Source organism: Penicillium brevicompactum (genome assembly GCF_028827555.1).
Source record: "Penicillium brevicompactum strain IBT 35665 chromosome Unknown utg000006l_segment0_segment0, whole genome shotgun sequence".
NCBI lineage: Eukaryota > Fungi > Ascomycota > Eurotiomycetes > Eurotiales > Aspergillaceae > Penicillium > Penicillium brevicompactum.
The window spans coordinates 4,075,540-4,094,838 of NW_026623209.1; the positions used below are offsets into that span (position 1 = coordinate 4,075,540).

The window sequence follows — 19,299 nt, forward strand, 5'->3', positions numbered from 1 at the left end:
GGCATTCCTGCAGGACTTTCCTGGGGATTGGGACAATGGACGAGGGGGACTGGGGGACCGGGTGGCACAGGGCTCGGTAGCATTGTGTTGGGTTGACGGGGCATATTGTGAGTCGTCAGGCTGCAAGGCATGCAGGTAAATGATGTTTTTTTCTTTTTGATAGTGAGCGAGCTGTACTCCGTATCAACAGGGGGAATTGGCAATAGCCAGGCAGATCCAGATCAGACACCCGGACCTCGGAGGGTGTGCCCTGTAAGAGCTTTATAGTTCCCACCTATTCGGGCCTGCGTGGTCTTGATGTCAGCAAGTATCTGGGACCAATGACGAGGAGCTTGGTGCGGCACAGCATGTCTCCAATTGTGGTTCCGACGGGCTTGCAGTGAAGGCCCCCTTCCTCATACATGCCCCATAAATGTGCTCAAGCAAGTCATCGGTCGTCTGCATAGAGTGGGGAGGGCGTGCTCGTCTTCCCACGTTGATGGGCGTCTAGAGCGCTTGTCAATGCAACAGTGCTGTCTCTTTCCCGCTATCAAAAGGTCGGATATTCATTGGTGGACCCATAGGGAGAAGGGCTTTGCTTCGTGTGCAGCAATAATAGCCGCATCCAGGCGGGCAAACGGAGAGACAAGGATGGTCTGTCTTTTTTTTTCTCTTGAAATTTTCATTTCCTCCCAGTCATTCGACTCGAGCTTCTCATACATTGGTCGTACGATTTGCCGTCTTGCACATCAATTACCGGGATGATTCTTGTTCGAACCTTGCACGACCAAAAGCATGGGGCCACAGAATCGGCTGTAGGAACAGTGCTCCCTTCAAATCACCGGCGTTCATTCCACAGTTCGTCGGTTCATGCAGTGATGTCCAACATTGATCTTCCGTGTGACCCTAATCGCTTGGACGGTTGTGCAGCCGATCCTCGATTTTGGGCTCTTGGGCTCCGAAATGATGTAAGGCCGTAAGACATTTGATTTTCTTTTCGGGATGAAAGCCGGTGATGAAATCTCATTTCTCCAGTCTTTGTGAGTAAACTGCAAGAGAATACTAATTGCCTTTCAAGCTCGTCAGTGGTGAACAGTTAGAAAGGGGCCGGAATTGGTATATCATGCCGTGTGTAGTTCGTCTTATCTCAGAACGTCCAATCAACCTTGACCGTCGAACCAACATCCCTCCCAGCCACCGAATTTCCGAGAAAAATTAGATTCAACGGGGACCGGTGTGGAAAGGTGGGAGAGGTAGGAATTGAAAGATGTCAAAATTCTCAGTCCGGGAGAAATTGGGGGTAGGAAGGACCGGAAGGCCGGTATTTATATCTCGCGTTCCCACCACACTTCCGCTGTCCACCAACCCACCATGCGCTCCATTTCTACCCAATTCTTGAAAATTTCCAGTCGACGCTTTGGCCCCAAAAGTTAGACCAAGTGGAGAGGCGTAGATCGAGACCGGTTTTGTACCAAGCCGCCACGGCACGGCGGAAACCCTAGTGGAGGAAGGCCGGCATCCTGGACCAGACACATTGAGCCTTTTTTTCCACCCTGGGCGGGGTCAAGGGGGTCCAAGAGACAAATGGGCGGGCAGATACGGAGACAAAGGTGCAGACGGAGCTCGGGGATTGGGAGCACAGAGGAGGGGTGCGAATCAATGTGTCCCAAATGGCCCAATGGCTCATTCGAGGCCTTTGTATCCTTGCCATCATACTCGCCTCCCATGTCAGGATGTGGGCGTCCGCCGGAGGGATAAATCCCCGCGGAAGGTTATAAAATCCCCCGTCTAGCCCGACTGAGGTTGTTCTTCCTTCCTCTTCCTCTCTCATCCCTCCCAGTCCGGCCCGTTTGCACTTTTTTTGCAAGACACCTTCGCTCACCTTCTTGCCTCACCTCGTCTCACTGAAGACCAATTGAGGACCTTACCTCTTCTGAGCTTGCTTTATATACCTGCTGTCGCAGTCAATCATCGTCATGGCCACTCAACGTCACTACTACCAGCCCGCCGCCTACCCTTACCACACCCCTTCCAAGGCGCCGGCGCCGGCGGCTATGTACCCCATCTCTCGAGTTCCTGGCTCCCCGCCAGACTACTCTGATGCGAGTACCACCGCAGGCAGTCGTTCGTCTGGCGGGCTCACTTTCAGCTCCGCTGGCCGCAGCTATGAATCTAGCTCGGCGTCCTATTCAGGTGTCGATGTCGTCGACATGGTAAATGATAGAATGCAGGATGCATTCGACCCAACGCCCTTGGATAGGGGTTTGGCACGACAGGCGCAAACGTGAGTATCTCTGCAGCGAAACGCAGTTTCCACAAGATTCTGTATCAATGATAAACTGGGGATCACCATTCGCAAGTGCAATGGCAGGACACCAGCAAACGCAGAATTCAAGCTGACGAGAAGTCGGTATCTAGTTCTGGCCAGCTCAACGCAAAGCAGCAAGAACTGCTCGAATTGCAAGCAATGGCGCAACGACGACTCAAAGGCGTGCGATCAAATTTCAACGAAGGTCTTAGAACAGCACGAGAGACGAAGCGCGATCTTGAGTGGACTCAAAAGCGTGTCAGGTAAGCATGCAAACCCCTGAAAACCCCCCTTCATGAAACGATGGACGTGCAAATTCCGCTCCGCTCCGCGACAGGGGCTTCCGCTCCGCCGGACGAGCTTGGCACGTGCATGTCGATCTGCACTGTCCCTGCGCCGTTAGCGCCTACCGGGATTCTAGAAGGCTGACGCACGCGGCTGAATATAGTGCCCTGAAGACTAAGGCCGAGAAGGCCCACCCGGAAGAGTACCGACGGTCTTCGAAGAAGTACGCCTATGACGAGTACTGATCGGACCGAGCGTGTCTGGGTAGGCTTTGTGATGACTGATATGAACAGATGGACAAAATTCGGACTCATGGGGTGAGATGGGAGGATGGCTCTCTTTAATGTGTATTGGCGTTCTTTTTTGCGGGGCTGTGTATATTTGGATTGGAAATTTGTATATCTCGAAGTATAGTGGGAGGAATTCTCTCAATTGGACTGGCTTTACCTGTTTTGGGGTGTTCTGTGGAGCTAGGCAGTCGTGCATGTAGACGTGTCATATTGGGCTTGTAGTTCGAACAAAGAGACACCTCAGGCTGCCTGTAGTGTATTGGGGTTGTACGGAGTGATCCTGGTGTCAGCGACTGGGATTGATGCCTGTCGTCGTCTGGTACGACCGGATAAATGCGGCTCGCTGGGCGTTGAGGGCATATGGAGGTCTCTCTCAAACGGCCTTAGCCATTGGCTAACACGGTTTTATCTTCTTAGTATACCTACCTTGTGGCCATGACCCTTCCTCCTGGACAATCCCTGATTCAAATAACGGTAGGACTCAATCAATTACGGGCTTATTTGAACTAGAGGGTGATATGCTGCAATCGGGGGCCCATGATCTCCCGTCTTTGTGGTTCAGCAACCCTAGACTAGACCTCTTGATGCATGGACCAACCTTGGAAAGTCGTATGCTTCGGGAACCTTGGCCGGACATCAGTTCCAAGGTTGTTTTCAGCTTTTAATTGAGTCGAATGTATTATAGGATCATTGGTAACTTTGGACTCTTGGAAGGTTTCTTGATATAAATATCAGTTTATTTCAATTGACAGACAGTATTGTCAAAAGGCTCGGTGTCTCCAAAAGGCCATAGGCTGTATTATTTACTGGAAGCTCTGTTCCTCCTCAATAGCACGATTGATCACGCGAACGAAGCGGCCGACCTTGTCAGAATCCTGCTTCGCCGTCTCAATACCCAGAAGAATCTTCTTGATACCCACACTCAGGCGTCCATCGTCTGCAAGACCGCCAACCGATTCAAGTGCTCGCGCAATCTCTTGGGCGTCAAAGTCACCCGACTGCTCCATGACATGGCGGAGCTCACCGAAGGAGCTCACGTTGGGGACCATGATGTCCGAGTTGAAAGAATTGTAGATGTCAAGCTGCTTCATCAAAGCACGCTCAGTAGTCGTAGCAAGAACCAACAGGCGGCGTCCATGCGTGGGTTGCTTTCTCAGGAACACCATGAGAGTTTGCAGCACACTGTTGCTGAAGCGAGGGCCGATAGGCACCCAATCGATGATGCGCTCGATGTTGTCGATAACGACGATACTGGTGGTACTCTTATACGCACTGTCAAAGATTCGGCTAATGTGCGAGATTTTGGCCGCTTCGTTGAAGCCAACCATGTCCTCCGGGCTGATCAGCTTGATGAAAGGGAAACCAGAGTCAATGGCAATTCGCGCCGCCAGGGCGGTCTTGCCGCTGCTTGGTGGGCCGTGGAACAGCACGGAGAATAGTGGTGTGGATTCGGCCTTTCCGACCTGCTTCACGAACAGCTCACCTTCCCGCAAAATCTCACTGATTGTTTGAGAGTAGTGGATGATACCGTAAGCGATACGGCTGGAAAGCTCCTCTTCGGACACACCGAAGGCAGGCTTGACTTCTTCAAGTGATTTGAGGAAATCTTCCCGCTGAACTTTCATGTTCACGACATCGTCATCGATGCTAGCCATAGTGCCCACTTTGACGTGACGCGAGAATGCAAAAGATGAGGCAGACTTGACCAGACCTGCGATCTCGGCACCTGAAAAGTTCTTGGTTAGGTGGGCAAGCTCGGCCAGATTGACATCTGGAGCCATGACATTGTTGACTCGCATCTTCTCCGTGTGGATGTTGAGAATCTGGCTTCGGCCATGCTCGTCAGGGAGCGAGATTTCCATGTGCACCTCCAGACGACCGGGACGCAGCAAAGCTTCATCAATCATGTCCATTCGGTTCGTCATTCCAATCAGCAGGATGTTGTTCAGCTGGTCAACACCATCAAGCTTGGAAAGAAGCTGGTTCACAACACTATCACCGACACCGGTACCGCCACCGGCTCCGCTGCCACGCTGCTTGCACACTGCATCAAGCTCGTCGAAAATAATGATGTGAAGACCGCTCTCGTCGCCCTTTTGCTTGTATTCCTGTTCGGCATCTGCGAACATCTTCCGGATATTCTCCTCGGATGCACCGACATATTTGTTGAGAACCTCGGGACCGTTGATGATCTTAGGTTCTCTGGCGTTGAGCATCTTTCCAATTTGCCGAGCGATCAAGGTCTTACCGGTTCCCGGAGGACCGTAGAGCAGCAAACCTTTGACGTGCTGAATACCCAATTTTTCAACAAGTCCAGGAGGGAAGATACGAGACGCGAAAGCACGACGGAAGATAGTGCTGAACTCGGAGTCCAAACCACCAATACCCATATCCTCAAATTTGAAGCCGGGTTGGATGATAGAGTTGGCTGCCGGGCGACGACTGGATGCCTTCACGTTGATGCCGGTTCTGGAATCTTTGTAGAAATTCAATTGGGTGTGCCGTGTGAGAATTCCTCTAGCCGTGGGAATGGTCTCAACTTCACCAGATCCTTGTGCCTTTTCTGAAGTCAAGTCAACACGCTGAACCGTCTTGACCTCCAAGTACAGCGGAATGCTCTTGTTATCCATCAGGATCATCTGACCAGGCGAGAATAGTTGGTTCTCGAAGTTCTGAAGGTTGTTAGCAGGAATTACTACAATCAATGATCACTACATACCCTGATAACAGCCTGTGCCAATTCATCCTGATCATAAGGGGCCTCGGGCTTCTTCTTGGGCAAGTTAGACGCGAAGCTAACTTCGATATCCGCAGATCCGAGGTAGGCCTGGCCACCTTGACTGAAGGGATCATAGAGCTGAACTTTGATTGTATCTCTAATTCCAATTTTGGCCCATTTTCGCTGAGCCTCTGACATGCCAATGTAGCCGGGAGGACAGCCATCACTGGGTCCATCGTAGGGACGAGCGGAAAAGACGAAAAGATCGTTGATTAAGAGGAAGAGGTCGGTACCATCTCGGGTAGGTGGGATGTCCTGGGGCGAAACGGCGACACTGTACTTTTTGTTAGCAATGCAATGATGTTTGGTGAAATATCAGCCAGGTGTACTCACAGGTTACCGAATGTGTAGTTGTCATTTGGGCTCCTTGTCGGTTGAAGGTTCCAAGTTGGGCCTGGGCCTCTTTGTCCCCTTGCCGGCATCTGCTGAGGCGGCGGGCCTCCATGTCCTCTATAATCACAATGAAATATATCAGCGATTGGGATTCATCACATGTAGCTACTGCATATCCTGCACGCAACTGGGGCGATCGCGATCATACCGTGGGGGTGCCTGGCTGGGGCTCGAGTAGCCCTGCGAAGGTGGGTTTCCACCGGAACTGAAAGGATTCGGAATATTGCCGCGATTGAACATGGTGCAATGAATCTGTCGCAAAGCGAGACGGCTGAAGGGAAGATTGTAGAAGCTGTCTTAGGCCACGGTGTCGGGAATCCAGCAGGCAACTACTTTGAAAGCTGGTAGCTGAGCGCACTCTCAATATGGAGTACCAAGATTATGTGTTGAAGGGCTGTCTTCACGAATGCCCGAGGTAAAATAAGTGTAGAGGGGAGAATAAGATGTGGCAGCCGTGAAGCTGTTGGGCACTTTGGCCACTCGGGGGCAGCGTCGGCCCGTGGGGACGTCATTTACGATAGCTGTTATCGGCCCTCACCATCTGCACAACTCCACCTCGCAGTATGCCTCTGTGAGTTTTATTCCCAGCGCCTTCATTCGATCCTTGACGCAAATTAGCTGACCGAGTTCTTGCAGCCATCTTCTAGGCAAAAAGTCATGGAACGTCTACAACCAAGACAACGTCGCCCGCGTACGGCGCGACGAGGCACAGGCACAGGCCCGCGAAGAAGAAAATGATCGTCTCATGCAAGAAGCAGATGCCGAGCGCAGAATTAAACTTCTTCGCGGTGAATCTGTATCTCCACCTCCGCCACCTCCACAACAAACTGGCTCAGAGACACTACCAAAGAGACAGCGCTCGGACGACCCGACAAAGCCCTACAAAAGAAGGCGGGTCGCTGGTGAGAATGACACAGATCGGGATATACGGTACGCTCGAGAAGATGCGGCCCAAGCAGCGGCTAAACGCGAAGAGCTCGTGGTAGCCTCGCGCAAATCTGGTACCGCAGAAGAACCGATACTTGACAGTGCCGGTCATATCAACCTGTTCCCTTCCGCGAAAGCCAAATCAGAGAAGAACCCCGAGGCCGAAGCCGAAGCGGCACGGAAGAAACGCAGTTTTGAAGATCAGTACACAATGAGGTTCTCTAACGCAGCTGGATTTAAGGAAACGGTGGATCGGAAGCCTTGGTATTCATCTACAGACAAGGAAGCAATGGCGCCGGGCCCAACTGCTGGGAAAGATGTGTGGGGTAACGAAGATCCGCGGCGCCAGGAGAGGGCACAAGCTCGTATGAGTGCTACTGATCCACTTGCAGCTATGAAGCGGGGTGTGCGACAATTGAAGACGTCAGAGCAGGAGCGGAAAAGATGGAACGAGGAAAAGCGCCGAGAGCTGGATGTCTTGAAGGCAGAGGAGGCAAAGAAATCTCGACGCCGGCCTTCCCGATCGCCATCAGTAGACAGCCTTGATGGCTTCAGATTGGATGCGCCACGCAAAAGAAATGAGAAGGATCGCAGAAGCTCTGGTGGACACGAGCGCCGGCATCGCGATCGAAGTCATGATCGATCTCATCGTCACAGGGATCGAAGCCGCGAGCGCTCACATCGTCGTCGATCTGAAGGTCATTCTTCTCACCACAAGCATCGCTCTCGTCACGGTGAAGCCTCTGGGGATCCCCGGCGTTCGAGTTATTCTGCCCCCAAGAGCCGTGACTGATCCTGGTTTTTATGAGACCCTACAACTGCAAATATGATAACGATACCCAAATGCTATTTTTTGATTGCACATATCTATTACGTGCTTTGAGTCACAAAAGTAATAACCAAAACAAGCCATGTTATATGCAAGTGGTCACAAGTATTTCTTGGACCATCATAAACGTAAATTCATGTCATCAGCAACTATTGGAGGCTCCAAAGCTGGACACCCTTCTCAGTGCTGCTAGAATCCCACTGGACACTAATGTCAACTCCACGAGAGCCCTTCTCGGTCTTCTCGTAGCCGACCTTGCCAGAGAGGACCTGGCCCTTCTTCAAAGCCTGAGAACCCTGCTTGGCATTGTCCTTGGCGTGATCAATGAGCAGGACAGTCTGCTGCCAGTGTGTCTCGGTTCCGTGAGGTCCAGTGGTGAACGAAACAACTCCCTTCTTGGACATCTCTGAAGGAATTGCGTTTTCAGGAAGAACAGACTCGCTGGAAGGCATGAAGAAGATATCGAACCAGATAGCCCAGCCATCCAATGCATCGATGTCCTGGTCCAGAGTGACCTGGAACTCCTTCAGGAACGACAGCTCCTCGACAGTAATGGTGTGGAGAGGAAGTGTCAAGAAGATTTGGGAGTCTCCAACGATGGACTGAGGCTGGATGCTGCGCACCACTGCCTCATCGTAGATCTTGTGAAGCATGCTGTCCATCTTGAAACCATACACGTTGTTCCAGAAGGAGATGTGGGATGCGATGAAGTCGGGGTCGGCATAAGGAGCCAGACGCATGGTGGCATGCGAGGGAGCCATGAGACCACCGGGAACAAGGTAACGATCTCTGGCGTAGATGACAGAGTCAAACATGGCCTCGAACAAAAGACCGTATCCCATCCATTCAGAGATAATGATGTCGACCTTCTCGACGGGGAGTGTGACCTCCTCGATCTTACCACGGATGCATCTAAAGCACAGTCAGTATTGTCTCCCACTTGGGACTAGTAGGTGACATACGTGATCACATCGCCGAGGCCGTTGTCGTGAACAATCTCCTTAGCACGATCAATGATGTTCGAGTTGTCCACGGCAATGACCTTCTTTGCGCCAGCCTTGGCGCAGAACATGGACAGAATACCAGTTCCACATCCAACATCAAGGACAACCTTGTCCTTGAAAACGTTCTTGTTCTCGTACACAAAGTCACGGTAAGAATCGGTACGAACGGCATCCTTGAGCATAGACTCATGGATAGCTGAGGGCCATGTTAGCGATAAATCAACCTTTCTGCTAGACAAGGAAACCCACCGTTGTAAGCGTACGAGACGAAGTAACCGTCATCAGCTTCCTGGAGTCTATCAACGGTGTGCGCCGAGGGCTTGGAAGTAGCCTCGGCAAGCTTCTCGTCCTCCTTTGACAATTGGTCATCCATAGATTTCTGCACGGCCTGACGGTACTCGGAGAATTGAGTTTGCAACTGCTCCAGCTTCTCCTGGAGTTCATTGACCTGTCGGTTGGTTTCGGCGCTAGGGGCAGATTCGTCGCCTTGCTCTTCGGTCAGGTCATCCAAGCTGTACAGAAGAGCGTCATCTTCCAAAACGGGCTTGAGGTAGGCATCGTCCTCGAACTTGGACTTGGATGAGACATCCGGGTTGCTGTTTCCGTTCTTCACTTCGCTTCGGACGTAGTTGACCAGCTTGATGTTGTCAAGGAAGTCGAGGTCTATGAAATGCAGAGTGGTGAGTTAGTACAATAGTTACGTTGCTCGAGTGTGGTTCCTTGAACGCCTGGCGCAAAGCAGAATTGGGACATACCAAGATCTTTCTGGATTTTGAGCAAGTCAAAGTTGTACTTTTCCTTGCATTCCTTCAGCATTGACCGCGCATCTGGGTACACCTGCTCGGAGAAAAGTCCAACCACGGGCTGCGACTCCTCATCGGCTTCAACATCTTCCCAACCCTCTTCATTGCTGGTATCGGACGAATCGGAGACGGAACGGTTGTCAGCGAAGCTCTCACCAACAGGTGGCTTCACATTTTCGGAGGCAGACATGACAATGTATAATCAGGATTAAATCGTTCTAAAAGAAAAAGAAGATCGACCCTAGCGCAGAGGAGGGGCAGAGATAGCAATTTTGATAAAAAAAAAAGTCCCGTTATCAGTTGCGGCCTCAGGCATAACCCCGGTTGCCCCGCCCCAGGTTTGTTTATTCCTGGAATACATCACATTTGTTTCCTTGGAACACTGCTCGACTCCCCCTTCGGTCGGAATTGGAAGTTCAATGCCTTGATCTCTAGTTTTCTTCTCAATCTCATACATACCTCCTCATCTCATCATGGCTTTCTTTTTCAATCGCGGCCGGTCGCGACAGCCCGCCGACATCGTTCGGTCAACCAAGGAGCTATTATTAAGGATTCATGATTCCCAGAATGCCCCCAAGGTTCGTTCCAACCATCTCTGGAAGACTCTATTTCTCATGGATTACCCAGGCCGAAGAAGAGCTTGCCAAGCAGCTCAGTCAAATGAAGGTGATGGTACAAGGAACACAAGGTCAGCCGCTCAGAAACCACAAGAGCGATCAATGAATGGATCACTCATTTCATGCAATAGAGATCAGCACATCGCCCGACCAAGTCCATGCTCTCGTTCAAGCAACCCTACAAGAAGACCTCCTCTTTGATCTAGCCCAGAGCATCCATTTGCTCCCATTCGAAGCCCGAAAAGACACCCAAACTATATTCTCCCATATCCTGCGCTTCCGGCCGGTTTCATATGCAGACGATAAAGATCCTCCCGTTATCTCATATTTGGTCCACCACCGACCAGAAGTCATCGTGGAATTATGTCGGGGGTACATGCAACCCCAGAGTGCAATGCCCTGTGGTGTCATTCTTCGAGAAGCACTGAAGCATGACGTGATCACTGCAATCGTTCTATATGACCAGTCTAGTGAAGGAGAATCTGCTATCCGACTCTCGGAGGTGAAACCGAATCTCCCACAAAGGGGAGATGGTGTGTTTTGGCGATTCTTTGATTGGATCGACAAAAGCAATTTTGAAGTGAGCGCAGATGCATTCACCACATTCCGAGTAAGGAGCCAGCCCAAATCTAAACCTCTTGATGCAGTAATTGACTATATATGTCGCAGGAAATTGTCACTCGCCATAAGAGCCTTGTGACTTCATATCTGGCCACTAACTTTGAGCTATTCTTCGGACGATTTAACAACATCCTTGTTCACTCAGACTCGTATGTGACCAAGCGGCAGAGTATCAAGCTTCTGGGGGAGATCTTGTTGGACCGTGCGAACTACAATGTCATGATGGCATATGTGGAGAGCGGGGACAATCTGAAGCTCTGCATGAAACTGCTGCGCGATGACCGAAAAATGGTTCAATACGAAGGGTTCCATGTGTTTAAGGTAAGTCCATCTCCGGATCAGTGATACAGGTTCACTTTTTAACACTATGAAAGGTATTCGTGGCCAATCCAACCAAATCCGTGCCCGTGCAACGCATTTTGATCAACAACCGTGATCGCTTGTTGCGATTTTTGCCTAAATTCCTGGAAGATCGAACCGACGACGACCAATTTACCGATGAGAAGAGTTTCTTGGTCCGTCAGATCGAATTGTTACCTAAAGAGCCTGTGGATCGGGCTCGACCCGCCCGCGATTCTCCCGCAAGCAACACAACAGCTGTGGCATGAGCTGAATCTAACGCTGGGTCGTCAGATTGATCTTTTTTCACTCCCTGATACTTTGCTCTGCTACATATTTCTGAGGCTGTGTACTTATCTTAATTGCATTGAACTGCATTGGCAGCTGATGGCCTGCGGGTCTGAAGCCTCGGCTCCTGGAGTTCTAGGCGAATTGTATATTTTGTGACTTGGTGGGAGAAACGATTTGTATATTGGCCGTAGCTCCAGTATATACGTATGCTAGTCCTTCACTCAATGCGAACAACGAACCATTCAAGGCTCCAACCAGCGCAAGCGCATCAAGTGCATTGTTTTTTTAATCTAAGCCTTAGCGTGCTCCACACTACTCCTTGTCGTGTTGATCCACAGCGACGCGGCCCAAGGTGGGACATGAAACCCCTTGATATTAGATTGAATCTATTTTGAGCCACTGGCGACGACAGCGACTAGGCAATGACATATTAAAGAGCACAGCACAATCTTGAGAAAACCTGCAAGATCCAGTATATTGCATGGCAAGTATAGACTTGAATGATGTAGTGTAGTGCCAAGACCTCCCCCAAAATACTCCACACCTCCGTATCTTCTCCCAATTTTAGTCTCGAGCCTCTCTCTTGACCCTGAAGAAGCTCCATACTGCTGGTTTTGTCCCTTGTCACTCCTTTACTTGTGTCTCCAATTTACTCGCTTAATATTCCTCCCCGCCTTTACTCTCCCCTCGGCGCGCATCCCTTGATCCTTGCGATACCAGTACGCGATCCAAAAGTCATGCCGGGATAATGGTGAATGAGACTTCTGCATCGTTATCACCCGACCGGTCGGAGTTCCAGACAATTCACTCGGTGCCCTTTGAAAATACCGTTGCGGTGGATGCCCCTCTTGCGATTCGGTCGGTCTCGTTGCCCACGCCCGATGCGCCAACAGGCTCCAATGGCAGGTCGCTAAGCACGAGCGCTGCATCGATTGGCCCCAGCGACAATTCGGCGCCCGGACATTCGTTTTCTCGGCTTCGACCTTTCACTCCCACCGGGGATGACAACCGAACAATTCGATCGGAGGGCCCTCCCTCGCTGCGGAGCGTGCCCAGCATCACAGTGAATGAGCCAGGACCTCGTCCTAGTTCTCGCCCAGGCTCGCGCCCAGGCTCTCGCTGGTCGGAACGCAAATGGGGAGGGTTGAGAAAACGCTCGGCGGAGATGGACCGGAAACTCAGCTCGGAGGGATCGCCTCCTCCCGTGCCACAGATCGAACGTTCTTTTACTGGCATCCCCCTGGATATACCAACAGCCTCTTTGGATGGGCTGGATAAGTCCATGAAGTTCTCCAACCGCGGGAGCTTGATAAAGACTGCAGCAAAGCGCCCGCATCCAAACAGACCACAGGAAAGGCTTGAAGAGCACCCTGATCAATGTTTGGAACATACAGCGCAGCCGAAGACTGAAGCAGATCATAGTCGAGAAGTAGACCAATCGTCGGAGGAAACGCAGAAGCACAATCCGGATCAGCAAACGGATCAACTTCACCCTGAAGTGGCGCCAACCCCTTCCATCGCGAGAAGTCAAACCGAGGGAGAGAATGGCGCACCGAAAGCGACACCCTCCCCGTCTATCGCGAGAAGTCAAACCGAGGGAGAGAATGGCGCACCGAAAGCGACACCCTCCCCGTCTATCGCGAGAAGTCAAACCGAAGGAGAGAATGGCGCACCGAAAGTCGTTCCCCGGCGCACCAAACCTCAGGGCACCCTTCGGCCTAGACAGTCAAGTCTTCCAAGCAGAGCCATATCAGCAGATGAAGATATGTTGTCACGCCGAGTCCGACTGATGTATGAGAAGGGCGAAGATAATGTCACCGACTCCGAGGTCGCGAAAGCATTGGCCTCCGAGAACGGAGTTCTGTGGGAAGAGGGGGCAGCAGAGGCTGAGACCTCTGAAACACCCGCCACGGAAAATGGGACCGAGACCGAACAAAAGCCAAGGGCCTCCGCTGAAGTCGAGCGTCGTCGAATCAAAAGAGAAACCCAAGAGCTAGCAGGCGGTGCTGAATACTGGCAAAATGTTGGGGCCGAAGAAGTCGACCGCTATGGTTTCATTCGCCCCGCGACAAACTCCAAGGGCTCTGATATTAACCCTCTACAGCGAGTCACAACTAGTCTTTTGCTGGCATCCGAGACACCTCGGCGGAAACGATCAATACGCCCGCCAACTGCTCCGGCGAGTAACCGTTCATTCAATGGTCCTTCTTTGAACCGCAAGATCTCACAGAGCTCTTTGGGCAATCGCCCTGCTTCATCACAGAGCAATTATAGTGCGCCATTGCGCCGCTCTACTTCCCGCCTGCGCACGGCAACTAATCGTCTACCTCACAACCGAGACCGCAAAGCTAAAGATGAAGCGGCTGATATGCTCACTTTACCATGTGAATCTGTTCCTGGCGAGAAGGAAGACACTCCGGCTTCACGTGCAATGCGGAGAAAGGAATGGCAACGGGAAGACAAGTGGACCAAGATGGCCAAGCCAAAGAAAAAACCCAAGGACGGCGGCGGGATGACGTTCGAGTTCGATACGCGGAGTTCAAAACTGATTGAGCGAACATGGAAAGGCATTCCAGATCGCTGGAGAGCGACGGCTTGGTACTCTTTCCTTGAAGCCAGTGCCAAACGCTACGAGGGAAGTCCGCCAGAGGATCAGCTCATTGAGGCTTTCAATGAGCTTCAGTACATTTCATCGCCTGATGATGTCCAGATTGACATTGATGTTCCACGGACTATCTCTAGCCACATAATGTTCCGGAGACGGTACAGGGGTGGTCAGAGATTACTCTTCCGCGTTCTTCACGCCATGTCTCTGTACTTCCCAGATACGGGCTACGTACAGGGCATGGCAGCTCTTGCAGCCACGTTGCTGGCGTATTATGACGAGGAACATGCCTTCATCATGCTGGTCAGACTTTGGCAACTACGTGGGCTCGAAGAACTTTATAAATCTGGATTCGCCGGTCTAATGGAGGCGTTGGCAGACTTTGAAAGAGAGTGGTTGGCCGGAGGCGAGGTGGCCTCAAAGCTGGTAAGATATGATTCCAAATCGTATAGACTATTTGCTGACGACTTGAACCACAGAATGAGGTTGGAATTCCACCTACTGCCTACGGCACACGCTGGTACCTGACGCTTTTCAACTACTCTATTCCCTTCCCGGCCCAGCTCCGAGTTTGGGATGTATTTATGCTTCTTGGTGACGCTGACGACAGCCCTGGTTCGCCCGCAAACTCAGGGAAGAACAAAGAGCCGTCTGAAAATCCAAGAACCTTTGGCCAAAGTCTTGACGTTTTGCACGCTTCCTCCGCTGCCCTCATTGACGGCATGCGTGACATTATCCTCGAATCTGACTTCGAGAACATCATGAAGGTTCTCACTAGTTGGATTCCTATCAAAGATACTGAGATGTTCATGCGCGTCGCCAAAGCGGAGTGGAAAGTCCATCGCCGCAGGAGACACGCCTAATTTCTGTTCCAGTCGAGGCTCCGGGCATCACCAATTCTTGACTTCGACATCAGTCACTGCCTCTGTCCTCCTGTCATAATCAGCACCATGGGTGTTCTTATACACTAATGATAATAGCTCACGCCCTGGCACCCACCCTAATGCCCTTCCTACCTATACCCTGTTCACTTGGATTCGCAGATTTCCCATCCGGGTAGCCTGCCTTTCTTGGACCCCCTTTTCTGGCTTTTAATTACCCTTCACGTTCGTTACTTTTTTTTTTCGTCACACCCTCCAAGACCCTAATCCTTTTGACGACTATCGGAATTCACCCATGCACTTTCATTATTACTTTTGGTCAACCCCTCTGTCTGCTCGCCTGTTCTCAGAGCCTCATGTATATTAATTGGCGGCCAAGTTCGATCCTCCTTCCACTCCGTGGGCCTGTCCACAGGATCGATGGTCAATCCTTGGTCGATGAATTGGCACTCCATATATCACCTCCATGGGGTGGAAATGCCCAAATTATCTGATACCCAATACATTAATAATCCCACTCGAACATGTCTATACACGCGTATAATTGAAGCCTCGGATCCAGCACTACCGTGTAAAACTCTTTCAAATACTTTTGTATTGGACATCTCCAAGCAGTCTATGGTGGCCTCTATCCAAGTAATCCCTTTCCAGTCTTGGCTCCCAAGTTGCCTTTGTCGACATAAGTCTCCTTAAGCCAGTCTCTAGCAGTGGTATCCAAGTCACGCTGCTGAGTATACACAACCTCGATATTGTACACAGTATCCAAGCCAACGGTATCCATCATCTGACAAGGGCCCTTGGCTGCCTTGAACCAGCCTTTGAACATTTCATCAATGGTATGGCCATCGCTAACCCCCTCAGCGAGAACAAGCAAAACCTCTCGCTTGATAGATGCCCAGATCCGATTGAATACCAAGCCCGTCGACTCGACCTTGGCATGAACAGGTTGAAATCCCGCACTCGCAGCCTTCTCCATCAAAAACGGAAAGATGTCCGGGTCCGTCTCGCCGCACGACATCAACTCGTAGTACGTCTGCTCAGGCGGCATATAGTAATGACCGTTGCAGATACGGTAGTTCCTCTTCGTTTTGACGATCATCTGGCTGGTCCGCAGCGAGGAGGAGTTGCTGGTGATCACACAGTCCGGCGGGGCGATGGCGTCGATTTCGGCCAGGACCTCGATCTTCAGTTCCAGCTTCTCCGGCACGGCTTCAATGACCATCCATGCATTTTCGCAGGCTTCTTGCAGGGATGAGGTGACTTTCAGCTCGGCCACCTTGGTGCCTAGCTTTTCTGCTTGCTTGTCTTTGTTTTCTGTGATGTAGTCGACTGCACCGTCCTCATCCAGCGTTTTCTCGCAGAGGATCACGGTGTATCCGGCAGAGATCCACATCATGGCGATTCGACGGCCCATCAGGCCGGCGCCAACTACGGCAAGTGGGCGGGTGCTGGTGTCGGGCTTGGTCCATGCTGTGGATGGCATTGTTCGTTTTTGATTGATGGTAGGGTTTTGGAAAAGAAAGAGCCTTGGTGAATAGGCAAAAGTTGATCGGGACTCATTGTGTCACTGAGGTCAATGGATTGGGGCGAAACATTGTGGTGTTATGATGCTATGATGATAGAACATTGTCGGGATACTCCCGAGGCCTAAGGATGATCTAACTGTGAGAACAGATGTGGCTGAGTGGCTGGACCTTCCACCAGCTATGCTTCGGGGTGGAATTTCCTTGCATTAGCCCAAGTTACCCAACTATGCTGTGTATTCAAGAGCAGCGCGGTCATGGACCCCTATTGGGAACTATATGAAGAAAGTCAAGCTTAACTCAAGCTCATGGCCAATGTCATTCCCCCCCTAGATCCGCAAAATTACGCGAAAATGTCTAATTCACTTGCCACCGTCGAAGTCAAACCAAAGTAGGCTGTATACACCTCTTCTGATAGGTCGGCCCTAATGCCAAGGGAGCACCCCCCCCAACCTGTCGGCTTGAGGCTGGAGTATACCCCTCATTCTCACGGACGATCCCCCAAGTTTTCGGACTTACCCCGGGTCACACTATCCCCTTTAAGAATGTAGACTTTAAATACTTCTCTCTCGCAGCGATGTCCGTTCGCGGTGATTGTTTTTCTTTCCTCGACCTCCCAAAGACCGTGCCATCACCATGACGGATACAAAAGCGGCTTTAGAAAAGCCCTCCTCCCACCAATTCGAAAACGCAATGATGGAAAAATCTCCATTCAGCGCAGAATGCAAACAAAATATGACAGCCGCCGATGCAGAAGGATCCAGCCTCGGCCCATCGGGCTTCGAGGACGTGGATGAAGCTGCGGTTCTCCGAAAGATGGATATTCGTTTGATTCCTATGCTGAGTTTGCTATATCTACTGGCATTCTTGGACCGAGGTAATATCGGCAATGCGAAGATTGAGGGGCTTGTCGATGACCTCCATATGACGGGGCCGCAGTACAATTGGACTTGTATGGTATCTCCTTTCCGTGCAGTGTTGCCAGACCTATGGAGGCGCTAATGGTGTATTTTGTTCTGAACACACAGTGACTGTCTTCTTTTTCACCTATTGTGTGTTCGAACTGCCGAGTAACTTGCTTCTCAAGAAGCTGAGGCCGTCGAGATGGCTGCCATTGATCATGGTTGCTTGGGGAATTGTCATGGTAGGTATTGCTTTGCTTTGCTTTGCACAAGGTGCCCGGATCACATAAAGTAACTCAACATCTCAAACAGACCTTGATGGGAGTCGTCAACAATTATGGTGGACTCCTCGCCACTCGCCTGTTTCTGGGCGTTGCAGGTGCGTTGAGGGCACAAATTCCGAATTCCTCCATGACTGCGCATGCTGATATGATATCCAACATCTAGAGGCCGGTCTCTACCCCGGTGTTGCATACTACATTACCCTCTGGTACCCAAGACATCGAGCCCAATTTAGACAAGCTATGTTCTTCAGTGCGGCGAGTGTGGCAGGTGCATTTTCGGGGCTTCTTGCGTATGCCATTGCTGTAAGTTGCTCTCCTCACATTACCTTACCTGTTGTTATGCTAACTAGTTGTACCAGAAAATGGACGGTGTTGGTGGATACGCTGGCTGGAGATGGATCTTCATCCTCGAGGGCCTACTTACCGTGCTTGTGGCATTTGTGGCTCCATTTGCAATTCATGATTCACCTGAAACTGCTACTTTCTTAACGGAGAAAGAGCGCCAGTTTGTTCTTCACAGTTTACGGATTCAAAACACTTCTGATTCGCACGAGATGGTTGCAAAGGATGACAAGTTCCAATGGCGCTACGTCTATGATGCTTTCGCAGACTGGCAGATCTGGTTGGGCTTGTTCAGTAAGTTATGCGCACGCTCTCCTGTCTTCTACTGTTTTCCAAAATTTGGTCTCGTTGCTAACATCTCACAGTGTACTGGGGTATCACATGTCCGTTATATGGCATTTCCCTTTTTCTGCCGTCTATCATCAAGGACCTAGGCTATAATTCGTCAACTGCGCAGCTTCTTACTGTGAGTTGAAACGAGCCTTTTGTCGAGCGAAATGTCTGACAGTGCGCTTGCAGGTACCAATCTACATCACGGCGGCGATCGTAGCGGTCATTGCAGCCTGGGTTTCAGATCGACGCAAGCAACGATCTCCATTCATTCTGTTCTTCATGGGCATGATCGCCATCGGCTTTATCATATGTCTCGCATCTACTGGGCGTGGCGTGCCCGGCGTGATGTACTTCGGAATTTTCGTAGCAGTAGTGGGTAAGTACAACAGCTTTGTTTTTATGCGCTGCTCAGGTTGCTAACTACAAATCAGGCATCTACCCTGCTTTCCCTGGAAATGTCACTTGGCTCAGTGTCAACATGGCGGGAGATTATAAACGCGCTGCTGGAATGGCTATTTATATTGGACTCGGTAATTTGGCCGGAGGTAAGAATGTGCCCTGCCAAACCTTGGAACCCTTGCAACTCAAGCTGATGATTTCACAATAGCCATGTCGTCGAATTTTTACCGTGCTCAAGATGCACCGAATTACATTCTTGGTCATTCTCTCGAGCTGGCGTTCGTTGTTGTCGGCATGATTGCGGCTGTTATCTTGCGTCTGGCATACCAGCGAATTAACAAGAAGCGTGATGCCATGGATCCTTCAGAGTATCCAGCGGATCCCGATTCGCTGGGCGATCGCTCGCCTCTCTTCAGATATATGCTGTGAGAAATTTGTGTCTCTAGTGAATGGATTAGATATACGGTAAACCTTTTACTTCAGTCTGGCACGTCGGAACTGCGCTCGTTATATATAGCCTTGAAAGTTACCAAGCTCGTCACATTTGGCATATCCGTGAAATTCT

The 19,299-nt window shown here is 50.8% G+C and overlaps 8 protein-coding genes across 8 annotated transcripts; 5 read left to right on the top strand and 3 right to left on the bottom strand.

Annotated features, from left to right (window-relative positions):
* Positions 1-1,955: 1,955 nt before the first annotated feature.
* N7506_009742 (KxDL motif-containing protein) lies at positions 1,956-2,817 on the top strand (the record flags this gene model as incomplete). The annotated part of the gene is made up of 3 exons (XM_056959035.1): positions 1,956-2,263; positions 2,398-2,550; positions 2,625-2,817. The coding sequence occupies 3 exons, from the start codon at positions 1,956-1,958 to the stop codon at positions 2,815-2,817; spliced, it is 654 nt and encodes a 217-aa protein (XP_056808425.1).
* Positions 2,818-3,665: 848 nt separating this feature from the next.
* Positions 3,666-6,274, bottom strand: N7506_009743 (AAA family ATPase SEC18; the record flags this gene model as incomplete). The annotated part of the gene is made up of 4 exons (XM_056959036.1): positions 3,666-5,534; positions 5,582-5,915; positions 5,975-6,091; positions 6,183-6,274. The coding sequence occupies 4 exons, from the start codon at positions 6,272-6,274 to the stop codon at positions 3,666-3,668; spliced, it is 2,412 nt and encodes an 803-aa protein (XP_056808426.1).
* A 323-nt stretch (positions 6,275-6,597) lies between these two features.
* On the top strand, positions 6,598-7,754 carry N7506_009744 (uncharacterized protein; the record flags this gene model as incomplete). The annotated part of the gene is made up of 2 exons (XM_056959037.1): positions 6,598-6,605; positions 6,671-7,754. The coding sequence occupies 2 exons, from the start codon at positions 6,598-6,600 to the stop codon at positions 7,752-7,754; spliced, it is 1,092 nt and encodes a 363-aa protein (XP_056808427.1).
* Positions 7,755-7,939: 185 nt separating this feature from the next.
* N7506_009745 (protein arginine methyltransferase RmtB) lies at positions 7,940-9,787 on the bottom strand (the record flags this gene model as incomplete). The annotated part of the gene is made up of 4 exons (XM_056959038.1): positions 7,940-8,702; positions 8,753-8,990; positions 9,044-9,457; positions 9,550-9,787. The coding sequence occupies 4 exons, from the start codon at positions 9,785-9,787 to the stop codon at positions 7,940-7,942; spliced, it is 1,653 nt and encodes a 550-aa protein (XP_056808428.1).
* A 283-nt stretch (positions 9,788-10,070) lies between these two features.
* N7506_009746 (Mo25 family protein) lies at positions 10,071-11,443 on the top strand (the record flags this gene model as incomplete). The annotated part of the gene is made up of 5 exons (XM_056959039.1): positions 10,071-10,175; positions 10,225-10,285; positions 10,346-10,824; positions 10,884-11,156; positions 11,210-11,443. 5 exons carry the CDS (start codon positions 10,071-10,073, stop codon positions 11,441-11,443), a joined length of 1,152 nt encoding a protein of 383 aa, XP_056808429.1.
* Positions 11,444-12,213: 770 nt separating this feature from the next.
* On the top strand, positions 12,214-14,933 carry N7506_009747 (putative TBC domain protein; the record flags this gene model as incomplete). The annotated part of the gene is made up of 2 exons (XM_056959040.1): positions 12,214-14,496; positions 14,550-14,933. 2 exons carry the CDS (start codon positions 12,214-12,216, stop codon positions 14,931-14,933), a joined length of 2,667 nt encoding a protein of 888 aa, XP_056808430.1.
* A 646-nt stretch (positions 14,934-15,579) lies between these two features.
* N7506_009748 (3-hydroxyacyl-CoA dehydrogenase family protein) lies at positions 15,580-16,434 on the bottom strand (the record flags this gene model as incomplete). The annotated part of the gene is made up of 1 exon (XM_056959041.1): positions 15,580-16,434. The coding sequence occupies one exon, from the start codon at positions 16,432-16,434 to the stop codon at positions 15,580-15,582; it is 855 nt and encodes a 284-aa protein (XP_056808431.1).
* Positions 16,435-17,110: 676 nt separating this feature from the next.
* On the top strand, positions 17,111-19,163 carry N7506_009749 (Major facilitator superfamily domain general substrate transporter; the record flags this gene model as incomplete). The annotated part of the gene is made up of 9 exons (XM_056959042.1): positions 17,111-17,426; positions 17,503-17,618; positions 17,689-17,755; positions 17,824-17,963; positions 18,020-18,296; positions 18,368-18,468; positions 18,522-18,711; positions 18,767-18,880; positions 18,943-19,163. 9 exons carry the CDS (start codon positions 17,111-17,113, stop codon positions 19,161-19,163), a joined length of 1,542 nt encoding a protein of 513 aa, XP_056808432.1.
* Positions 19,164-19,299: the final 136 nt, after the last annotated feature.